Raw genomic sequence first — 21,415 nt, 5'->3', positions numbered from 1 at the left:
GCCACAGAGCAACTAAGCCCATGCACCACAACTACTGAGCCTGCCCTCTAGACTCCATGAGCCACAACTACTGAGCTCGCGAGCCACAACTACTGAAGCCCGCATGCTCTAGGGCCCGTGCTCCGCAACAGAAGCCACCGCAATGAGAAGCCCAGGCACTGCAACGAAGAGTAGCCCCCACTCACCGCAACTAGAGAAAGCCCGCGCGCAGCAACGAAGACCCAACACAGCCAAAAATAAATAAATTTTAAAAATAAATAAATAACTTAGAACACCCACTCTGCTGGAACATGGAACTATTCTGGCAAAATCCATAGTAGCAATATTTCCTAAAGTGTGCAAAGAGATGTTTACTGCATCTATGTTGAAGGAGAAAATGGCCCATGGTCAAATAAGCTTGGGAAAAACTTAAACCAATATAAAGTTTAATTCCTATAAGACTTTTCAGTCTTTAATAGGCAAATACGCAATGTAAACTTTTAAAACACAATGAGCAGCATAGTTCTCACTTGATTAAAGAACTTTTTATTTTTCATGGAACAGCTATCTCTTGGGACTTGTATTTTTCAGGTTACATTTTGGAAAACACAGTCAGAGACTTCACAAACATTGAGAGAAATGAGCCTTTCCTCTGAGGAAACTCAAGTGCATGACACATAGCAGGTATCCAAAAAATGTTTAATAAGTTGAATGAATAATCCTTCATTCTACTAATGCAGTCCTGCTGTAACACAAGCCTAAAATAAGCTTCACACTGTGGATACCCAAATCCCAATCTCAAGCACATACCTTTCACTATATGTAACATTCACTGCCACTGAACTAAGTAACAACTGAAAGACACACCCAGGGAAATATCCTACCTTTTGCAGAATATGATTTATTTTGACGTCATCCATTTCCAGCCAATATTAAAGAATGCCATTAAATTTAAATTATTATAACACAAATATGACACCAAAGCACAATATAAGTATGATTCATAGAATCAAAAAACGTTTAATAAATGCTGATTACTCAAGCTTCACTCAATCCTTCCTGACTTCAAACTGAGTCAGTAAATTTCTCCATATGGAAGTGATTTATAGAGAATCTCTCAAACTGTCCTCAGCTGTGCTCTAGCTCTCACCTTCTGTGATATCAGCTACTTCCCATCTTCAATTATTACCTCTAAACAGCTGGCTCAAACCTGCATCTGTACCTTTACTTTTCCAGAGGCCCAGGCCCTTATTCCAAATGCCTGCTACAATTACAGGAGTACCTACGTGGCACCCCAAACTCAATTTGTTAAAAACCAAATTTACCAAGAAATTTCTCTCCAACAAATCTGTCTCTCCTCCTCTGTTCCCTACATTAGGTAAAGGTATTACCATTTTCTCAGTCAACCAAGCACAAAATGTTGGTGTTGGTTCCTAACTGTTCTCTTCCCATCTCTGCCAACAACTTGAAGTAGTTACCAAATACCAGAGAAACTAGTTCTAAAATGATTCTATCCATTACTTTCTACTCTCATTGCCCTAGCCATACGGCATTATTATAATTTTCCTTTTCAGCAGATTTCCAGAATTTTTGCCAGACGGTCTATCCTTCACACTGCGTTCAGAGAAATTTTGCTAAAGCCCAATTCTAATCTTGTTAATCCCATTAAAAAATGTTCCATGACTTGCCATTAATTTCAAAAACATCCAACTTTACTTGACATGGCCTTCAAGTCTCTCCACATCTGATCCTAGGTAAACTCTCCAGACCCACCATTGCACAGCACTCCTTACAATGGAGACTCAGAAAGCCGAGTGTAGCCTCTATTCTCCTATCTCACAGTTCTTGCCACAGGAATAAACATACTGCATAATAGAAAGAAAACAGATTTTGGAGTCAGATGGACTCAAACATTAGTTTTGCCACTCACTACTACTATACACCCTCAGACAAGCTAGTCTCAGAGCCTCAACTTCTGTGTTTACAAAACGGAGATAACAGAACCACATTTAGTGTTACTATATGAACTCTCACTACTTCCCATCTCTACCTATTGAAACCCTAATCATGCTTCAAGGCCCAGATCAAATAAATGACTGTGCTCCAGTAAGCTTTCACTGGTTACAAAGTCGACATCAGTCAAGTTCTTTGCATATACAAAGCAAGCACTTACTGTATGTCTGTTCAAAAGGCATAGATTATAAATTGGTTGATACTGATTCTAGATCATCTGCACATACAGAATATGAACATGATTGCTGTCATGAAATGACATGTGCAGTTTCAGTTCATGCAGTCCAACCAGTATACCTTCATACTGAAAAGAACTACTTTCTGACGGAAAAAAGTCTTCTCCATGTCCAGGTCAGAATTATATGGAAAAAATGAGCTTCTGCATATTAAATTAAACACTGTGTAAGAGTTTTAAACATTATGGAAAAAGAAAAAAAATTTTTTCTATGAATATTTTTGTTGTAAAAATATGTCCAAATCAGCCTATGAATATAAAGGAGACTTCATTAATAGGTCCTACTAGCTTGCATTAGCTTGACAAACTATCTGCAGAAATGCAGAACTTTTGCCTCCTTTCCAGGTTCAGGTCCATCTAATATATTTGAAGGGTCACAAGGAATGTCACACTACTATCACAAGTCAGTCCTATCCATTTCTCATAACGCTGCCTACAGTTCTGCCATCAATGGCATATTTCCATCACTCCGCTTTGAAGTAAAAAAGGCTCTTGCTCTATCAGCTCTCTTAGAAGGGTCACAGGAGGAATTCTTGGGGTACAGCTTCTCAATCTCTGAAGCACATGTAAAAGCCAACATTGGGAGCTAGAACCATTCAGTCTTCAGGCCCTGATGAGAGTCCAGTTTACCTTTCTTTCTTCAATGTGGTTTATGCCCCAGGTCACACAGCCCCATGGAATCTGGACTGTCATGTCTTTCTATTCCACTTGTGCGCATATCTAAATATGAATCTAAATATGAACAATAACATTGTTCTAAGTTCTTTTTCCAGGAAATTCCTCAGCTCCCATGTATATCAGCTGACTAAAATAAATAAGGGTAAGATATTCCAGTTTTCATACGCCCATCTCCGTGTAGGCTGAACTGAGAAACACTATGCAATAGTTACATAGTGTTCACTCTGCCACAGGCTGTAGAGTGCAGTAGGTAGTCTATGGAGCCAGATAACCTGGATTCAAATCCCACCTCCTGTTTACCAGATGTGTGACACTGGGGCATACTACTTAGCCTCTCTGTCCCTTAAATTCTGATCCATTAAATAGGGATAAGACCATAACCCCCTTACCCAAACCCCTTGGGTCCAGATGCATTTCAGAATTCAGAAAATTTTCTAGATTTTGGAAAGGTAACACAGTACATATTACATAGTATATAAAACATCCTAAGTGGAGGCTGGTTCAGTACACTGTAACCAAATGCTTTACTACTTCTGCACCAAACCATGAGTATTAAACACTAGTTAGGATATGGACAAAAAGAGTTTCACAAGTATGTTCAGATCATATTTTGCCATCAAATGCATTTACCACAAACTAACCCCAAACCAAACACAAACTTATGATTTTGAGGTTTCAGAATTGCAGATAAAGGACCTGTAGTATCTGCTCTGTAAGACTATGAGAATCAACTGAGCTAATACTTAGAATAGCACCTGGCATAATACCATAAGTGCTGTATCTGAGTGACTTGTCCTTTTTACATGCAAGGTACTTGTCAGGCTGCATGAGAGTGTCTTTTTTTTTGACTATACAACTCTTTTATTGAAAGCACTTAACAGAAACACTGTTGAGAAACGCTGAACCAAGAAATTTCTGAATTATCGTACAATAACATGATTCTATAATGATATCCAGGCCATTGTTCTAATCCTTTAGGGACCACATTCACATCTCGGTATCAGACTTTAAGTCTACTGTGTCAGAAATTTGTCCAGGGAGTAAGAGATGCAGGTAAATGCTTACAAATTTTTAGTATTGTACACTTGAATCCTAAAATACGTAAGAAGAGACACAGAGAGACTTATGCCGTTACTGACATTATTACCATTTATGGGTAAAATACAATTTTTCTGACCATAGGAATGAAAAATTTTAGACTTTATGTTAATATTTTTCTCTGACTTTACTGAAGTTTTGAAATAAAAGTAAGTTGTTTGGCAAACTTATGGTTACCGGGGGTAAGGGGGGAGGGACAGATTGGGAGATTGGGATTGATACATATACACCACTATATATAAACTAGATAAGTAATAAGGACCTACTTCATAGATGAGGGTGTCTTAGTCCGTTCAGGCTGCTATAACAAAAAATACCACAGACTGGGTAACTTATACAACATTTAATTCTCACAATTCTGGAGGCTGGGAAGTCAAGATCAAGATGTCTGCAGAGGGTTTCCCTGACGGCACAGTGGTTGAGAGTCCGCCTGCTGATGCAGGGGACACAGGTTCGTGCCCCAGTCTGGGAAGATCCCACATACCGCGGAGCGGCTGGGCCCGTGAGCCATGGCCGCTGAGCCTGCGCATCCGGAGCCTGTGCTCCGCAATGGGAGAGGCCACTACAGTGAGAGGCCCGCGTACCACAAAAAAAAAAAAAAGAAAAGAAAAAAAGACGTCTGCAGATTCAGTGTCTAGTTAAGTCCAATTTCCCAGTTCATAGATGGCTGTCTACTCACTGCATCCCCCCTCAGAAGGCAGAAAAGGTGGGGGATCTCTCTGGTGTCTCTTTTATAAAGGCACTGATCCCACTCATGAGAGCTCTGCCTTCCTGACCTAATCACCTCTTAAAGGCCCCACCTCCAAATATCAACACACTGGCAATTAGATTTCAACATATGAATTTCGGGGGGACACATTCAGTCTATAGCAAAGATATAGAAAAATGAATAAAAATCATTTCTTCCTTGCAGTGTGATAAACTAATACCATCTAAGCTTTGGAATGGTACTACTAGTACAATAGTGGCTAACATGTATAAAATGATTATTATACGCCAAGCACTATGCTAGATTTTTTAATGAATTATTTATTATTCATAAGCACTCTAAGATGGATACTATTATCCCCATTTTTTATATATCAAAAAAGGAGGCTGAAAGAGACCAAGTAATCTGCCCAAGATTAAGTAGTGGACCCATTATTTAAACCCAGGCATTCTGACTTGAAGATCCATCCTCTTATCCATAACCTATGCCACCTCCAACAAGTTATATGAGTCAAGTTTTGACACTATAAAATTGGAAACCAAAGTGTACCAAGATCAATGAAATCTGCCAGTATCTCTCTACTTCCCTAACAAGAACATTTTAAATTGCACCTTATAATCTAATAATGCCAGCAAAACAAAGTCCAAGCTTACCAAATGCTGCAGTATGATATTAGTCCGTCTGGATGAATTAAACCTGAAACAAATGTAGAATACAATGAACACAGTAATGTGGGTAGTCATGTTTCACTGTATAAATACTACATTCCCTTTTGTTTGCTTTAGTTTCTTTGAAAAGTTATTAAAACAAAAAGTATTTTTAAAAAAAGTTTAATTCTCATGCATTGTGGTAGGAACACAAAATGGTACAGCCACTTTGAAAGAAAATTTGGCAGTTTCTTACAAAACTAAACATACGCTTCTACCATATGACCCAGCAACTGCACTCCTTGGTATTTACCCAAAGTAGTTGAAAATTTATGTCCACCTACACATGAATGTTTATGGTAGCTTTATTCATAATAGCCCAAATGTGGAAGTAACCAAGAGGTCCTTCAATAGCTGAATGGATAAACAAACTGTGGTACATCTATACAATGAAATATTACTCAGCAATAAAAAGAAACAAGCTATCTTTCCACAGAAAAAAAAAAAAAAGAGGAACCTTAAATGCACAGTGCTAAGCAAAAGCAGTCAATCTGAAAAGGCTATATACTGTATGCTTCCAACCACAGAACATTCTGAAAACTATGGAGGCAGGAAAAAGATCAGTGGATATCACAGGGTTAGGGGAGGGCAGAAGAAAGGAAAGAACAAGTGGAGCGCATGGGATGTTTAGGGCAGTGAAACTAGTCTGTACGGTCGTAATGGTAGAGACTTGTCATTATACATTGGTCAAAATTTTCTGCTAATTTTCTCTGTAAACCTAAAACTGCTTTTTTAAAAAAAGTTAAGGGCTTCCCTGGTGGCGCAGTGGTTAAGAATCCGCCTGCCAATGCAGGGGACATGGGTTCAAGCCCTGGTCTGGGAAGATCTCACATGCCGCAGAGCAGCTAAGCCCGTGTGCCACAAATACTGAGCCTGCACTCTAGAACCCGCGAGCCACAACTACTGAAGTCTGTGCACCTAGAGCCTGTGCTCCACAACAAGAGAAGCCACCGCAATGAGAAGCCCGCACACCACAACGAACAGTAGCCCCCGCTCGCCGCCAACTAGAGAAAGCCCACGCGCAGCAACGAAGACCCAACGCAGCCAAAAATAAAATAATTTAAAAAAATAAAAATAAAAGAAGTTAAAGAAAACTGCTAGTTTAAAAAAAGTTTGATAAGGATGCAATAGGCATTCTCAGACATTGCTGTGAGACATATAAATCAGTAATGCCTTTCCAGTAGGCACACTGGAAATACGGACCCACAATCTTTAAAATGATCATACCCTTAGACCTAGTAATTTCACAGGCATTTGTATTAAGGAAACTTCAGACACAATCAAAGTTTGATTTACAAAGATGTCTGCAACAATTATTTACATAAGGAAAAAACTGGAAACAAAGTATCTAACAATTTAGTAATATTTTTAAAACTGTCATCTATACAAAACCATTACATAGCCAAAAATATATATGTATTTAAAAATATTTAAATAATAGTTATGACATAGAAAAATAGTCATGACAGAAGTTACGAAAAGAAAACTGGCTACAAAACAAATACAATACAACTCTAAGTCTGTTATTCTAAAAGTGTTTGCTAGGCTAGGAATACAAAGCTTAAGATACAACTTAGCAAAAGTGATCAATAATAACAGAAGTAAGAATGGTGGAGGGTGGGGGAAACTGGGAAGGGGCATGAGGAAACATGGAGTGTTGGAAGTTGTCTCTATCATGATGGTTACAGGACTGTTCACATATATAAAAGTTCACTATAGACTTCAAAATATAGTACATTTAAGTACTTCGTGTATTGATACTTTCTAATTAAAGTAAAAGTAAAAGCAAAGCAACACGGGGGAGGGTAGTGACTGGAGAGGGCATAAAGAGGGCTTCTAGATGCTGGTACTATCTTGTTTCTTGATCCAGGTGCCACTGAAATGAGTATGTTCATGAAAATCCATCAAATTGTATCTTTAAGCTTTGGGTCTTTAAAAAAGTTCCCCAAAAGTCATCGTTCTTGCCTTTGAGAAACTCAAAGTTTAGTGAGAGAGATGCATATAAAAATACCATAATTAGGAAGATACAGGCATCTCCTGCTTTTCAAAAGTTCGCTTTACAGGGCTTCCCTGGTGGTGCAGTGGTTGAGAGTCCGCCTGCCGATACAGGGGACATGGGTTCGTGCCCCGGTCCGGGAAGATCCCACAAGCCGCGGAGCGGCTGGGCCCGTGAGCCATGGCCACTGGGCCTGCGCGTCCGGAGGCTGTGCTCCGCAACGGGAGAGGGCGCAACAGTGAGAGGCCCACATACAGAAGAAAAAAAAAAGTTCGCTTTACACCACTTTGCTTTTTCCAAAGACCTACATTAGCACCTGTTTTCACTAATCCAAAGAAATCCAAAGAGGATTATCACTTTTATGAAAAAAGGTGAAGAGCAGAAAGAGCGTTGTTTGTTTTGAAGCGAGATGTTATAGAGGCAGCATGCACCCCGAGCAGTGAGAGTGGCACCACTGAGCTCCTTCCGCAGTAACTGCACTCTGCATCTCAGCACCAAGTGACCAAAGACTTGAACTGTGGGAGCCTCTGTGCTTTATCTCAATTTGTTTTGTACATCCATTAGCAAGACGTGTCATAAGATAATTGCTTTTCACTTTACACCATTTCGGCTTATGCGAGGTTTCACAGAAATGCTCTACTTTCAGATAGCAGGGGAAACCTGTACTGGGATACAAGAAGTTAGATTTAAGATATATGGAGAGAGGTCAAAGCTGAGATCAGTAGTAGCAGCAGCAGCCTGACAGGAGCTGTGCATATGCAAAGACACAGATACTATCTGATGGACCTGATAAACTGCCAACTTATTAATTTTATTAATTTTTCAAGGATACCTTGAGATTATTTGAAGGGCAAAAGTTTAGCTGAGACATTAAGAAAAAGGGCAATATGACCATTGTTACCACTTGTAACCACACTCTAGTTGACTGAATTCATAAAAATATTTGTAATCTAACTTACTTTTCAGAATTTGTATTACTTTCATTTTCTATTACATTCAAAATGAATACTACTACAAAAAAAAGAGGAAAATCACTAATTTAAGTCAGTCACACTTCACATTCCTGGACTAGCGTATTTTGAATTTGCCTTACCACAAGTAAAATATTCTTATCCTAAGCCAGTAATTCCACAACTAGTCTGCACAGTAGAATCACTTGGGACTACTGTAAACATTCCAAAGCCCCAGTCACATCCAAGACCAATTATCAAACTCTGGAGATGGGACACAGACATAGATATTTTGTTTGAAGCTCCCCAAAAGATTCCAAAGTTCAGACAAGTTGTCATTAAAATCAATACTTTATAAAAATTAACCTGGGGGGGCTTCCCTGGTGGTCCAGTGGTTAAGACTTCGCCTTCCAAAGCAGCGGGTGTGGGTTCAATTTCTGGTCAGGGAGCTAAGATCCACATGCTTCTCGGCCAAAAAACCAAAACATAAAACAGAAGCAATATTGTAACAAATTCAATAAAGACTTTAAAAATGATCCACTTCAAAAAAAAAAAAGTTAACCTGAAGTGACAGATTCTTATTTAGGGGTATTTTTAAAATAGAGATTTCATATAGACTTTACAATCTGAACTATACTTACCCTAAAGCACCACTTCTAAAATTTTTTTCAACTTAACTCAAAAAACTTCCTAAAAGAAAAATTAAGTATCAAAAAATTTAAGCACGAATTTCTTTAGATCCAGAATAACTTTGAATTCCTTAATGGCCAATACCCAAATGCCAGTTCAAGGCTAATGAGGATGCTGCCAGATTGGCAGGTTTTATGTAACAGTTTAAGTACTACCTGCAGCATAAAGAATAAACAAAGAGAAACACAAGGCCTGGCTTCAAGTCCCAGTTTTATATATGAGATAGAATTTTATTTCACTCAGAAAAGTTAATGTAAACCTACCAAACGCAAGTTTGAACCACTGTGTATGGCATTTACAGGTCAAAAAAAAATCTCTGGACCAGTTACTATAAAGCAAAATAGAAAACAAACCTAAGTACAACTAAGTTCCCTGCCAGATTCTATATAATCATATTCCTTCTATATGTTCCGATTTATGCTCAGCTATTATTTAAAATCTGGTATTAACTTTTATATCTCAGAAATGTATTTGCATGTTCAGAGTCTCCAAGTAATTCTTAATTTATGGTCTCTTTCCTTCCTTTTGACTCTCAAAGTGCCATCTGGTGGAAGGGAAGAGACATGCACATTCCAGCTACTACTAATTTACTAATTCACTTTATCAGGCTTATTTCCTTCAGGTGATGGTCAACTTGGCTGCTTGCAGCAGTTGTTCTGAAAGTGTGGTTCCTGGACCTACACAATCAGTTTACCTGGGAACCTGTCAGAAATGCAAATGCTTTGCCCCATTCCACACCTACTGAATCAGACACAGTGGGGTAAGGCTCATAAATCTATTTTTAACAAACCCTCCAGGTGATCCTCATACTTGCTAAAAACGACTGTCTTAGAAGGATGAGAACCTTATCGTTTAGAAGATTTCTGATTATCCAATAAAGCACACATGGGCTTACAAAATTAACTTTTCATGAAACTGTTTCAGATGACGATATAATAAAAATAGTACTTAATGAAGATTATTACAGCAGAACTAGGCATGGTAGAATGTGAATAGAACAGAAAATCAAGTCCAAGGCCAAGTAACTCAGGCATGAACTGATGAACACCAGCTGTGGAAACAAGGCAATGATTTACTGAGTTATTACGAAGTAAAAACTCAATGGAAAAGAAAAAGAATTATGCCAAAAACGACTACAAGATTTCATGCCAGGAGAGCTAGGAGAAATAGGTACTGAAAAGCTTGGGAAGGAAACTAGCTGGTTTGTAGGATGAAATATGAATTCCATTTTGAATTTGAGGTTGTAATGACCTAAGTAGAAATATTCAACAGTGAGTGGAGAAGAAAGACTGGAGTTTGAAAGAAAAGTTACAACTAAAGACATTTCAGGAAGTCACGTGTATAGACAATCACTGAGGCCTAAGAACCTCTAAGCTCTCTATGAGGAATAAGTGAGAAAGCTACAGTTGAAAACTATGGCCTGAAGGCCGCTTGAGCCTACAAATGTGTTGTTTGGTTAGCAGTGTTTTAAAATGACAGACACTTTAAAATCAAGAGATTTCACTTAAAAACGCAGCTTTCCAGCTTTTCCAGACAAACTGGTAGTTCTGGAAACCCTGGGTCTACACTCTACAACGGCAACGACACCCAGGCTGAAAAGCTGCCTTTAGAGAGAGCGTTCTCTACTGCTCACTAGCTCCCCACTAATCCCCACAGCTGCCACTAGCCAGCACCATTCCCTCTCGGCATCTGCATTTGGGTTTGTGACTGTTCGACTAAAAAATAATAACAGAGAATCAAATATTGAGCCTTCAGAAACAACTACACAGAAGTAAAAGAAAGAGAAGACAGGCAGCCCAAGAAGCAAACCAAAACAATATAGCTCAGCACAACACAGAGGAGATGAAGAAGGGAATAAACACTATTAACAGCTTAAAGATCAGTCTCTTTGAAGAGGCTCCCTGAGCCCTTCTTCCTTTCTAAACCTGGCTCTCTTTTCCTTTAAGACACTTAACAGACTTGATAACTAGGTATTACTTTTGTTTAAATATTTGTTTCTCATCTGATCTCCTCGAACTTCAATGACCTGAAGTTAAAAACAATAAGAACAAGTAGTCCAGGGACTTCCCTGGCGGTCCAGTGGTTAAGAATTTGCCTTCCAATGCAGGGGGTGTGGGTTCGACCCTTGGGATCCCTGGTCGGGGAGCTAAGATCCCTCATGCCTCACAGCCAAAAATTCAAAACATAAAACAGAAGCAATATTGTAACAAATTCAATAAAGACTTTAAAAATGGTCTACATCAAAAAAATCTTTTTAAAAAAAAAAAACAAGTAGTCGAGGTTGGCTACAGGATAACAGATGTGCCTAGAACACTATCTCCCAGGAGCTGTAACAGGACAGTAAGTATTGTTGAATTCATGAACTAAACTGGGGCCTAATCTTTGAAACCCAGGCTGGGAACTTTTTATTTAATTCCATAGGTAGGAGAACACCTCTAAGAGCTTTTGAGCGGAGGAATGGAAGGCACTGAAGTAAACTTCAGCAAGATTAATCTGGCAGTCACGTGCAGAACCTATTCAAATTGGGAAGAGATAAGTCCATTAATCAAGTTTCTGCAAAAAGAACAAGTGATAAATGAGAGGAATGTTCAAATTCAAATCAGCAGGAAGAGATAAGGATTGGGAGTGTGGGAGAACTTAGATAACTTTAGGAATCTAGAAGAATAGATAGTGCTATGAAGTTGAAAGTGCAGAGGAGGCATAAGGGTTGCACTTATGTGCAAATGTATATTTGAGGTGCAAAAGAGACATTCAGGTGGTTGTGACTAGTACTAGAGCTCAGGATAAATCAAGGTTAGACATACAAATTTGAGAGCTATCTTCAGAGAGAGGTACTTTACTGGGTAACTACAACAATAACAAAAAATTCCAAGGGCTGTATTGGCACTAGGGCAAGATAAGTAGTGGGGAGTGGTAGTAGGAAAGCAAGACAGTGACAGAAAAGCCAAGGGAAGCCAGGGTTCAAGGACTGCCCAACAATGTCAACCACAGCACAGGGGCCCTAGTTCCTCTCAGAAAACTGTGGCACCCTGTTCCTTAGTACATTTGTAATTAGGCTGTTAAGACTGGATGATACTGGCCTCAGGTCTCTGCTTTGCCAGGGTAATACCCACTCCAGGGCTGGCCCTGGAAAAGGCATCTCTGACCAAAGCCCCCAAACCAGTCCAGGACTCGCCTAATCAGTCTGCGCCTTGCAACTGGGCGTGCAACAAAGCCAATCTGAACTCTGGGAATGACAGATTCTTTCCCAAGTCAGTTAATTTTGTTAACAAAGTTAACATGTCTTCCCAATTTGTTTCTCAATTAATTCGGTATTTGCTCACAGCTTCAAAAAAGCATCAGCAATGATTATGTGTACCGATTTTCTTTATATCTGCCAAGTTCCTCTGTGAGCTGGTTAGAGGCACAGAGACAACTAATTTCAAGGTATTAAAAAAAAAAAAAACGAAGAAGGAAAGCAACTCTTCGATTTTTCTTCAAATACTGAATACCAGGTGCATGGATACAAGGCTAAAACAACTAGACACACTGCCCTAAAACTGAAAGTATTCTTAAATCAAAAAACCACTCCCATCCCTTTGCCCTAAAGCAAAATCCAAGACTAAAAACCCCCAGGAATTTCAGCTGTGAGGCAATTAGCCGGTTCTCCCTTCCAGCAGCCTGAGCTGATACCTGGTAATGCATGGGGGCAGGCGGTAGGCCTCAAGACTGCTCCAGCCTAACTTTCTACAGTGATTGCTACCAGATTTCCTCAGCTGAGCTCAAGCTGCATTGAGTAGCACTTTCAAAAGTTAAACACGTTTGCACACATACTCCCCCAAGCCAAGCTGTGCGGCCGCAACACTCGCCTCAAAGTTCCAGACAGCTGCACTAACGCTGGAACTACGCGACACAGCTGAAAAACAATCACACCACAAGCACAGATAACAACTGGCAAAGCACGAGCGTTTGTTAGCAGCACAAAACATGCCACAAAATTCCCCCAAGTCGAAACCCTGCGTGTCCCCCAAACTTACTCAACTTTGAAAAAGGAAAGAAACGGGGGTCAAGTCTGCATTAAGAGCCAGAGAGGCAGAAAACGAAGGTGATGCTGCAAAGGTGCTAAAAGGAGTGACACCGAGACCCAGCAGAGGGCTGAGGGTGGTCTAAGCGGGTCGGGACTCGGGTCTGAGAGCTGCGCCTCCAACGGCGACTCGAAACGTCAAGGCCAGGCAGTCCCCACCGCCCTGACCTTTTCCACCCGGGCGAGCGCAGCCGATGAACCTGCCCTAGACCGCTCGCTCACTCACCTCGACATGAGTCTCCACATCTCCCGCAGCCCCATCGTCAAAACACTCGAGCCTAAAACAACCCTGACCCGGCAGCCCGCTCGCTTGGCTCTTCACGCCACACGTCAGACCCGCCCACCGCCGCCCGGCGCCGCCGGACACAGACTGCAAGTCCTCCAGGGGGCTAGAGAGACCTAGGGCAGGACTTTACCGCAGCGCGTCGCTGAGGGGCGGGGCGAGAGCCACCGACTGAGGAAATGGTTGAGGGAGATGGGAGGTGGGAAGGGGCGTGGCCTGGGGAGGGGCGGGGCCGGGGTGCAGGCGGTGGGCGAGGCGGGGCAGGGCTGAAGGAGAGGTCAGAGAGCAGAGGCGGGCTGAACCGGAGGGAAGAGTTTGCTCGCTTGGGGCTCTCCTGGGAAAAACCCAAGTGACCTAGACAGCTCAGTTTGACTAGCAGAGATTGACAGGAAATACTTTTCTGGAATCTTAAGATTTTTTAAAACTAAAAATGTAAACTTGGGACTTCCCTGGCGGTCCAGTGGTTAAGACTCCGCTCTTCCACTGCAAGGGGCAGGGGTTGCATCCCTGGTTGAGGAACTAAGATCCCGCATGCCCTACGGTGCGGCCAAACAGCATTTAAAAAGTAAACTTAGTATTCTTTTTTTTTTTTGGCTGTGGTGTGCGGCTTGCGGGATCTTAGTTCCCCAACCAGGGATCGAACCACTGGACCGCCAGGGAAGTCCCTAAGATTAGTATTCTATTCTGAGAATCAAGCAGATGAAATACACGTGATAAGAGGAGGACATTTACTGTAATTTATTCCTAGCCTAACATAGCAGAATTTCTTTCATATTAGGATTGAGATATTTCCGGTTTTTTGGAAAAGTTATAGTTCCCCAATCTTCCTTAATGACAGACAAGAATTGTCTCCTTAAGAGGTGATATATATGTCTTCAACTAAACTAAAAGTTACTGTTATCAGCAAAAGCATAAAATTGCATCTAGAAAGTAGCCTACTCTTGAATGAAACTAAAATTTAACTCAACCTCTAGTATCAACTATTATGTAGATACAGAAGAATGTTCCTCTGCGTCCAGATACACCGAGATGTCCAGCAGCAAACATTTCATCACTACTGAACCACTGACACATTTATCAGGAAGGAGGAATTCAGGGAAGAATTTCAGAGAGAGGGAATTTAAAGGAGTTAGCCTCAGCAAGTTAACATCTGAGAATATACTGTCAAGCCTTTGGTCAAAAATTACCTTTCTACCTACTCAAATATAATTATCCAAATACCCATTGAACAGAGGGCAAACTGGCATCACAGAAAGAACTCCTGACCTACAATTCAGTTTTTAACCTGCTGTGGGAAATTGCTTTTTGACGTCACCCTCATTCAGCATGCACAAAAAATGAACAATCATCAGCATGGTTTACTGGAAAGACCAAGGGCTTTCCTGCAAGCCCAAGATTCAAATCTTCCCTGTCCCCCTAGCTTCATGTGTGTGTAACCTGTGTCTCACAAGGCCCCATGCTTAGACGGAATCTGCCTTTGGTTTAATGCTCTGCTTGTAATAAATTTTGAACAAGGGACTCTGCATTTTCATTTTGCACGAAGCCCCACAAATTATGTCGGTCCTGACCTGCCTTTAGCACACTCGTTTAGTGTGCTAGTTTAGTGAATTTGGGCAAATTATGTAACCCAGGACCTTTCTCAAAAATGTTTGTATTATTTTGGACTAAGAATTCTAGTTGCAGACAATCCACAGAATGGGAAACAAATCTGCAAATGATATATTTGATAAGGAGCCAGTATCTACAATATGTAAAGAACTATTACAACTCAATAATAAAAAACGGCAAATAGCCCTATTTTTTAGATGGATGATGGATTGAAAAGACAGTTCTCCTGGGACTTCCCTGGTGGCCCATTGGATAAGAATCTGCCTGCCAATGCGGGGGCACGGGTTCAATCCCTGGTCTGGGAAGATCCCACATGCTGCAGAGTGACTAAACCCCTGCACCACAACTACTGAAGCCCGTGCGCCTAGAGCCTGTGCTCTGCAGCAAGAGAAGCCACCGCAACGAGAAGCCCGTGCACCGCAACGAAGAGTAGCCGCCACTCACCACAACTAGAGAAAGCCCACGTGCAGCAACAAAGACCCAACACAGCCAAAAATAAATAAATAAATTTATGAAAAAAAAATGACAGTTCTCCAAAGAAGATGTACAAATGATCAATAATCATATGACAAGCTGCTCAACATGCTTGGCCATCAGGGAAGTGCAAATCAAGACCAAGATAAGATATGACTTCGCACCTACTAGGATGGCTATCAAAAAGACAGAAAATAACAGGTGTTGGTGGAGAATTTGGAATCCTGAATACACTGCTGGTAGGAATGTAAAATGCTATGACCATTTCAGAAAAAACGTCTGACAGTCCCTCAAATGGTTAAACATAGAGTTACCATGAGACCTAGCAATTCCTCTCCTGGATATACACCCAAGAGAAATGAAAACATAATCCACACAAATCTTTATAGGAGCATTATTCATAATCACTGAAAAGTTGACCCATATGTCTAACTGGTGGATTTATCAATTGCTGTTACAAATTACCCCAAGTCTAGCAGCTTAAAACAACAAACATTTCTTATCTCTCTGATTCTGAGACTCAGGAATCAGAGAGAGGTTTAGCTTGGTGGTTCTGGCTTAGAGTCTTTGCTGAGGTTGCAGTCAAGGTGTTGGCTGGGACGGCGGTCATCTGAATGCTCAACTGGGGCAGAAGGACCCAGTTCCAAACTCACTGACAAGCTTGTTGGCAGCCTTCAGTCCCTCGCCATAGGGGTCTCTCCATAGGGCTGCACACAATATAGCAGCCGGCTTCTTCCAGAGTAAGTGATCCAAAAGAGAGAACCACCAAGACGGAACCACCAAGACCATATCTCTTATAACTTAATCTTGGAAGTGATGTACCATTACTACTGCCTTATTCTATAGGTCACACATACTACACCAGTACAGTGTGGGAGGGGACTACACCCACCAGGGTGTGAATACAAGGAGGCAAGGATCGTTGAGGTCAGTTTGGAGGCTGGCTACCACTCTTTTTTTTTTATTTTGGCTGCATTAGGTCTTCGTTGCTGCACACGGGCTTTCTCTAGTTGCGGCAAGGGGGGGCTACTCTTCATTGCAGTGCGCGGGTTTATTGCGGTGGCTTCTCTTTTTGCGGAGCACGGGCTCTAGGGTACGCGGGCTCAGTAGTTGTAGCTCGTGGGCTCTAGAGTGCAGGCTCAGTAGTTGTGGCGTGTGTGCTTTGTTGCTCCGCAGCATGTGGGATCTTCCCAGACCAGGGATTGAACCTGTGTCCCCTGCATTGGCACATGGATTCTCAACCACTTCCACCAGGGAAGTCCCTGGCTACCACTCTTGAATAGTTTTTTTCTTCTCTCATTGCCAGTCATCGAGGCATACGAATTATTTCTTTGAAACATCTCTCAGATTTGCCCACTCCTCTTAACACCCCGCTGCTACCATTCTAGTACCCACATGTAATTCATTCCAGATCTAGCCTTTCTCTTCTCTCTCACATCCTTCAATTCACTCTGTATTTTACTGATAACAAATCTTCCTAGGATGCCACTTTTGACTTTTTATTTAGCTGCTAAAAACTCTCACAGTTGTCTATAGCTATATTGTTCAACATCAGACACAAGTGACTATCGAGCACTTCAAATGTGTCTAGTACAACTGAGGAACTGAATTATTTTTAATTTAAATTTAACAACTGAACCAGTACTTTAAAAAAATTTTTTTTTAATATTAATTACATATGAGCCACATCTGGGTGCCCTTTCTTTTCATTGCCCTCTTTCTTTGGTCACATGGAATCTCACACAGACTTGTGGAATGTCTGCTTCTCTCTTGGTGCTTTATATAGTCACTGAAGGCCTATTATGATCCAGGTGCTATGTTAGGTGTTGGGCCCTGCAGTCTTGGAGGTTACACGGTGCTATGGAAGCACATAGCAGGACCACCTGTCATCGTCTAAGAATCAGTGAAGGCTGCTCAGAAGAACTGACTGTTTTAGATATAGGAAAACTCTGCACAGATGAAACAAAACATGACTCCAGCATTCTGATAGTGGCAAGAAGTGACAGGATGGTATCAGATCACAAAGGGTCTATGAAGCTACCTTACGGGTATTTAAGCAGAAACATGACAAAATCAGATTTTAATTCTATCAGTATCACTTTGAAACATGGCCAGTTTGTCTGGCTCCCCACATCCTTTCCTATATCTTTTCTACACCTTCATACTAACTTGACTTTTAAGAGGTTTTGACTTGCCTTGGTTTGTTTGAGCCCAACTCTACTTCGTGACAGCATCTCACAATATCGCTTTTAAATCATTATCTATTTACTTATTCATTTTGCTTTTGTCAAACTTACTAACTGGCCCATCTGTTTCTCATTTTCTGAACTCAGCGTAACAATCTGATTAGCCTGGTTTAACTTTTTTGAGCTATAAATGGGTCACCTTGGATCATGAGGCCCTGGGGTTTAACCATCTATTTGGATACTGGGGATGTTTATGAGTTCCAAGATTAGGTGGGTTTGGCAGGCAATGATGGGTTCTTTCTCAGATCATCAACCAGTATCCATGCCCAGTGTACTGATTCAAAGAACAGCTGATAAAGATAGGAGCATTAATAAAATAGGAAATTTCAAAAACAAAGATGGTTTCTGTTAGAAAAAAATGTGTATGTGTATGCATAGAAACATTCTAGAAGAATATATACCCAAAATGTTAGCAGCAGTTATCCTTGGCTGGTGGTGGAAATAGGGGAGACTCATTACTTCTCTATTATTATTTATATTTTCTATTGTTTCTCTTGAGAGTAAATAATTGTTTTGTAACAAAAATAAAAGTGATTTTTAAGGACGTAAAAAATATTACAGGGCTTCCCTGGTGGCGCAGTGGTTAAGAATTGCCTGACAATGCAGGGGACACAGGTTCGATCCCTGGTCAGGGAAGATCACACATGCTGCGGAGCAACTAAGCCCACGCACCACAACTACTGAGCCTGCGTGCCACAACTACTGAAGCCTGTGCACCTAGACCCTGTGCTCCACAACAAGAGAAGCCACCGCAATGAGAAGCCCACGCACCGCAACAAAGAGTAGCCCCTGCTCGCCACAACTAGAGAAATCCTGTGCACAGCAACAAAGACCCAACGCAGCCAAAAATAAATAAATAAAATAAATTTATTTTTAAAAAATTACACAAAACCTACCACATTTTTCTTTATAGGTAATTCTCAAAATACTTTTGGGGTGAGTTTTTTCTTTACTACGTGCACTGGGTTTCTAGTAAGTTGCCACCAGGTGATGAATGTATCGCATCAAAGAAGATTGAAAGGCTTACGTTTTTCCATAAGGTAGTGCCTCCAAAACAGATTTCTTACAAAAAAACTTTCATACATTGCTTGATTTTGCATGCAAAAACTGTGTCCTTAATAATTAAAGTTAAAATACATGCATAACTCTTACACACACAGCATAAGATATAACATTGATATTATAAAGCTCTGTATTTTCAAAAAACGTAAACCTTGGTACATAATAATAGTACAAATGTCTATTTGCATGTCTATTTCTTTGGAGGAGGAGAAATAAAATCAAATGACTGTCGAAATAGTATGCTTTTCCACTCATATGGGAAGACTTTGAGTCCTTTTCAGAGTCACTTTTGTATTGTTCTGGTGTTTGGTTGGTGAGGCTTGCTACTATTCTTAATGCTATATTCACTTTCCCGATGGAAGATAAAGATAGAGGGTAAGGAAAGAGAAAATGTGAATATCAGTGTTCTGTGCAGCTGTAATGCTCAGTAACCCTCCTTTGAGACCCTGGCCTCCAAATCCTAAATTAAAAAACCAAAACAACACATCCTATGTTATTAGTGGTAAGATCAATCGAAATTTGTAAAATTTCTGCCTATATTTAGGAGCAAAATACTCACTTAAAACGAAAAGACAGTGCAAGGCAAGACAATGTTTCATGTGTTTTTAAGATTCAGGGATGAGGTAGGAAATAATTTGCAGCTGACGAAAAATTTATGGTAAATGATAACATCAAAGATTGCTTTTTTTCAAGTTTTAGGTTGTGACTTCAACAACAACAAATGAGAGACAGCTGCTGCTGTACACATCTCCTCCTAGACCCTGGAGTATGTTGTGGACAAAACCTCCGTAATAAGACTATCTAAAGGGATGGTGGGCAGGAGACCAGAAATGGCAGTGGAGAGGTGCTTGGTGACTGGGAATTAGCGTCCTTTTCCTCATCTTGGTGTCAAGCAATAGTCTGCAACTTTCATTTAACTCATTGGTCCTCACAGAAGCATCAGCTGAACCACATTTGTTGCTATTTCCAAGATAAAATTTAACTGTATATGTCAGGTAATATATTTAACTTTTCTTGTGAAAAAAGGAGAGGAAAAATATCTATGACGAAAAGAACTGGGACTTCCCTGGTGGTCCAGTAGTTAAGACCCCTCACTCCTAATGCAGGGGACCCAGGTTCGATCCATGGTCAGGGAACTAGATCCTGCAAGCATGCTGAAATTAAGAAGTCCGCATGCCACAACAAAGACCCGGGCAGCCAAAATAAATAAGTATTTTTTTTAAGTGTTTAAAAAAAAAAAGAACTATGTGAACAACAACAACAAAAACAGGAGACAAGTTTCTAATTTTCCAATGTTTTCCTCCCATTTATAACATTTCATTTGTGGAAACTCGAAATTAATCACAATAAGCAAACATTTCAGTAAACATTTCAGTGTCAGTACATTCTGTAAGAAAAAACTTGTGAAAAGCATTTATGATCAAAAGTTCAATATCTGTGACGACATTATGAAAGCTAAAATTATTTTTAAGTTGTGAGGTGTTAGGAGTAATAGAACGACCCCATTGGCAAAATATATTTGTCTCCTAAGATTACCTAAATAATGATGAACTTTATGTATCATAGAAGGAAGTTACTTAACAAAATAAAAACACAGTATAATTTGCATATGAAAGATCTACTTCTTGTCTCCTCTTGCCTTTCCAGTCTCTTGCTGGCTTAAGTTTTGTGGGGTTTTTAATATTTATTTATTTATTTTTGGCTGCGTTGGATCTTTGTTGCTGTACGTGGGCTTTCTCTAGTTGTGGCGAGCAGGGGCTACTCTTCGTTGCAGTGTGCGGGTTTCTCATTGTGGTGGCTTCTCTTGTTGCAGAGCATGGACTCTAGGCACGTGGGCTTCAGTAGTTGTGGCACGTGGGCTCTAGAGCGCAGGCTCAGTAGTTGTGGCGCACGGGCTTAGTTGCTCCACGGCACGTGGGATCTTCCCCGACCAGGGCTCGAACCCGTGTCCCCTGCATTGGCAGGAGATTCCTAACCACTGCGCCACCAGGGAAGCCCTGGCTTAAGTTTTTACCAGAATAATTTGGTAACATGAGGTATGGAGGGTGTGGTTTTGGGAAAGAATTTGATTCTGCATATTAGATGTTTTAAACAAGCTTCTTAAAGTACTATTTTTGAATGCCTAAGAAGTTTAAAGAATTTTAATGCACTTTTCCCTATGAAATTAGTGTCATATTCACACTTACCATGTAATATCCAAAAGATAGATTACAAAATTAGCAGTTCTAAAAATAAACTAGGCAAATGTATTCCAAAGCAAAATACACAAAAGGAATAAGCAATGAGGATATAAATATTCAAGATAACAAAATATGCAGGAAATTGTTTTACAAACTAAAGAGTATCAGGGAGTCTCCAACATAAGTTGATTTTAGGGTCTTCTATGGATGGCTTAAGTAAACAAGAAAATATTCAGGAAAGTCTAACAATTGGAGGAAATGACTCATTGATAATATGCTTGTTCCAGAGGAAAAACTTTGTACTGAATGGCAGAGAATTCTACACCTAATCAGTAGGGGCTGGGCTGGGCAGTTTACTAAAAAAGTGTTCAGATGAAGCACGGGGGAAGTCCATCCAGAGTCCCTTCCCTGAGCTTTTTGCTCTCAGATTCCAGCTTTTAATTC

At 40.5% G+C, this 21,415-nt stretch overlaps 1 protein-coding gene across 1 annotated transcript in view; it reads right to left on the bottom strand.

The window, feature by feature from the left end:
* The window catches only part of HIBCH (3-hydroxyisobutyryl-CoA hydrolase), an 87,981-nt gene extending 74,525 nt beyond the window's left edge, over positions 1 to 13,456 (bottom strand). Inside the window, exons 1-2 of the mRNA XM_024733646.1 lie at positions 13,345 to 13,456; positions 5,366 to 5,408 (exon numbers count right to left, since the gene is read on the bottom strand). Of these exons, the coding sequence (XP_024589414.1) occupies positions 5,366 to 5,408; positions 13,345 to 13,379 (78 nt within the window). The 5' untranslated portion in view covers positions 13,380 to 13,456. The remainder of the gene's footprint in view (positions 1 to 5,365; positions 5,409 to 13,344) is intronic.
* Positions 13,457 to 21,415: the final 7,959 nt, after the last annotated feature.

The sequence above is a fragment of the Neophocaena asiaeorientalis genome, unplaced genomic scaffold (assembly GCF_003031525.2).
Source record: "Neophocaena asiaeorientalis asiaeorientalis breed wild unplaced genomic scaffold, Neophocaena_asiaeorientalis_V1.1 scaffold24, whole genome shotgun sequence".
In the NCBI taxonomy this organism is placed as follows: Eukaryota; Metazoa; Chordata; class Mammalia; order Artiodactyla; family Phocoenidae; genus Neophocaena; species Neophocaena asiaeorientalis.
This window is presented reverse-complemented; position numbering and strand designations above follow the sequence as displayed.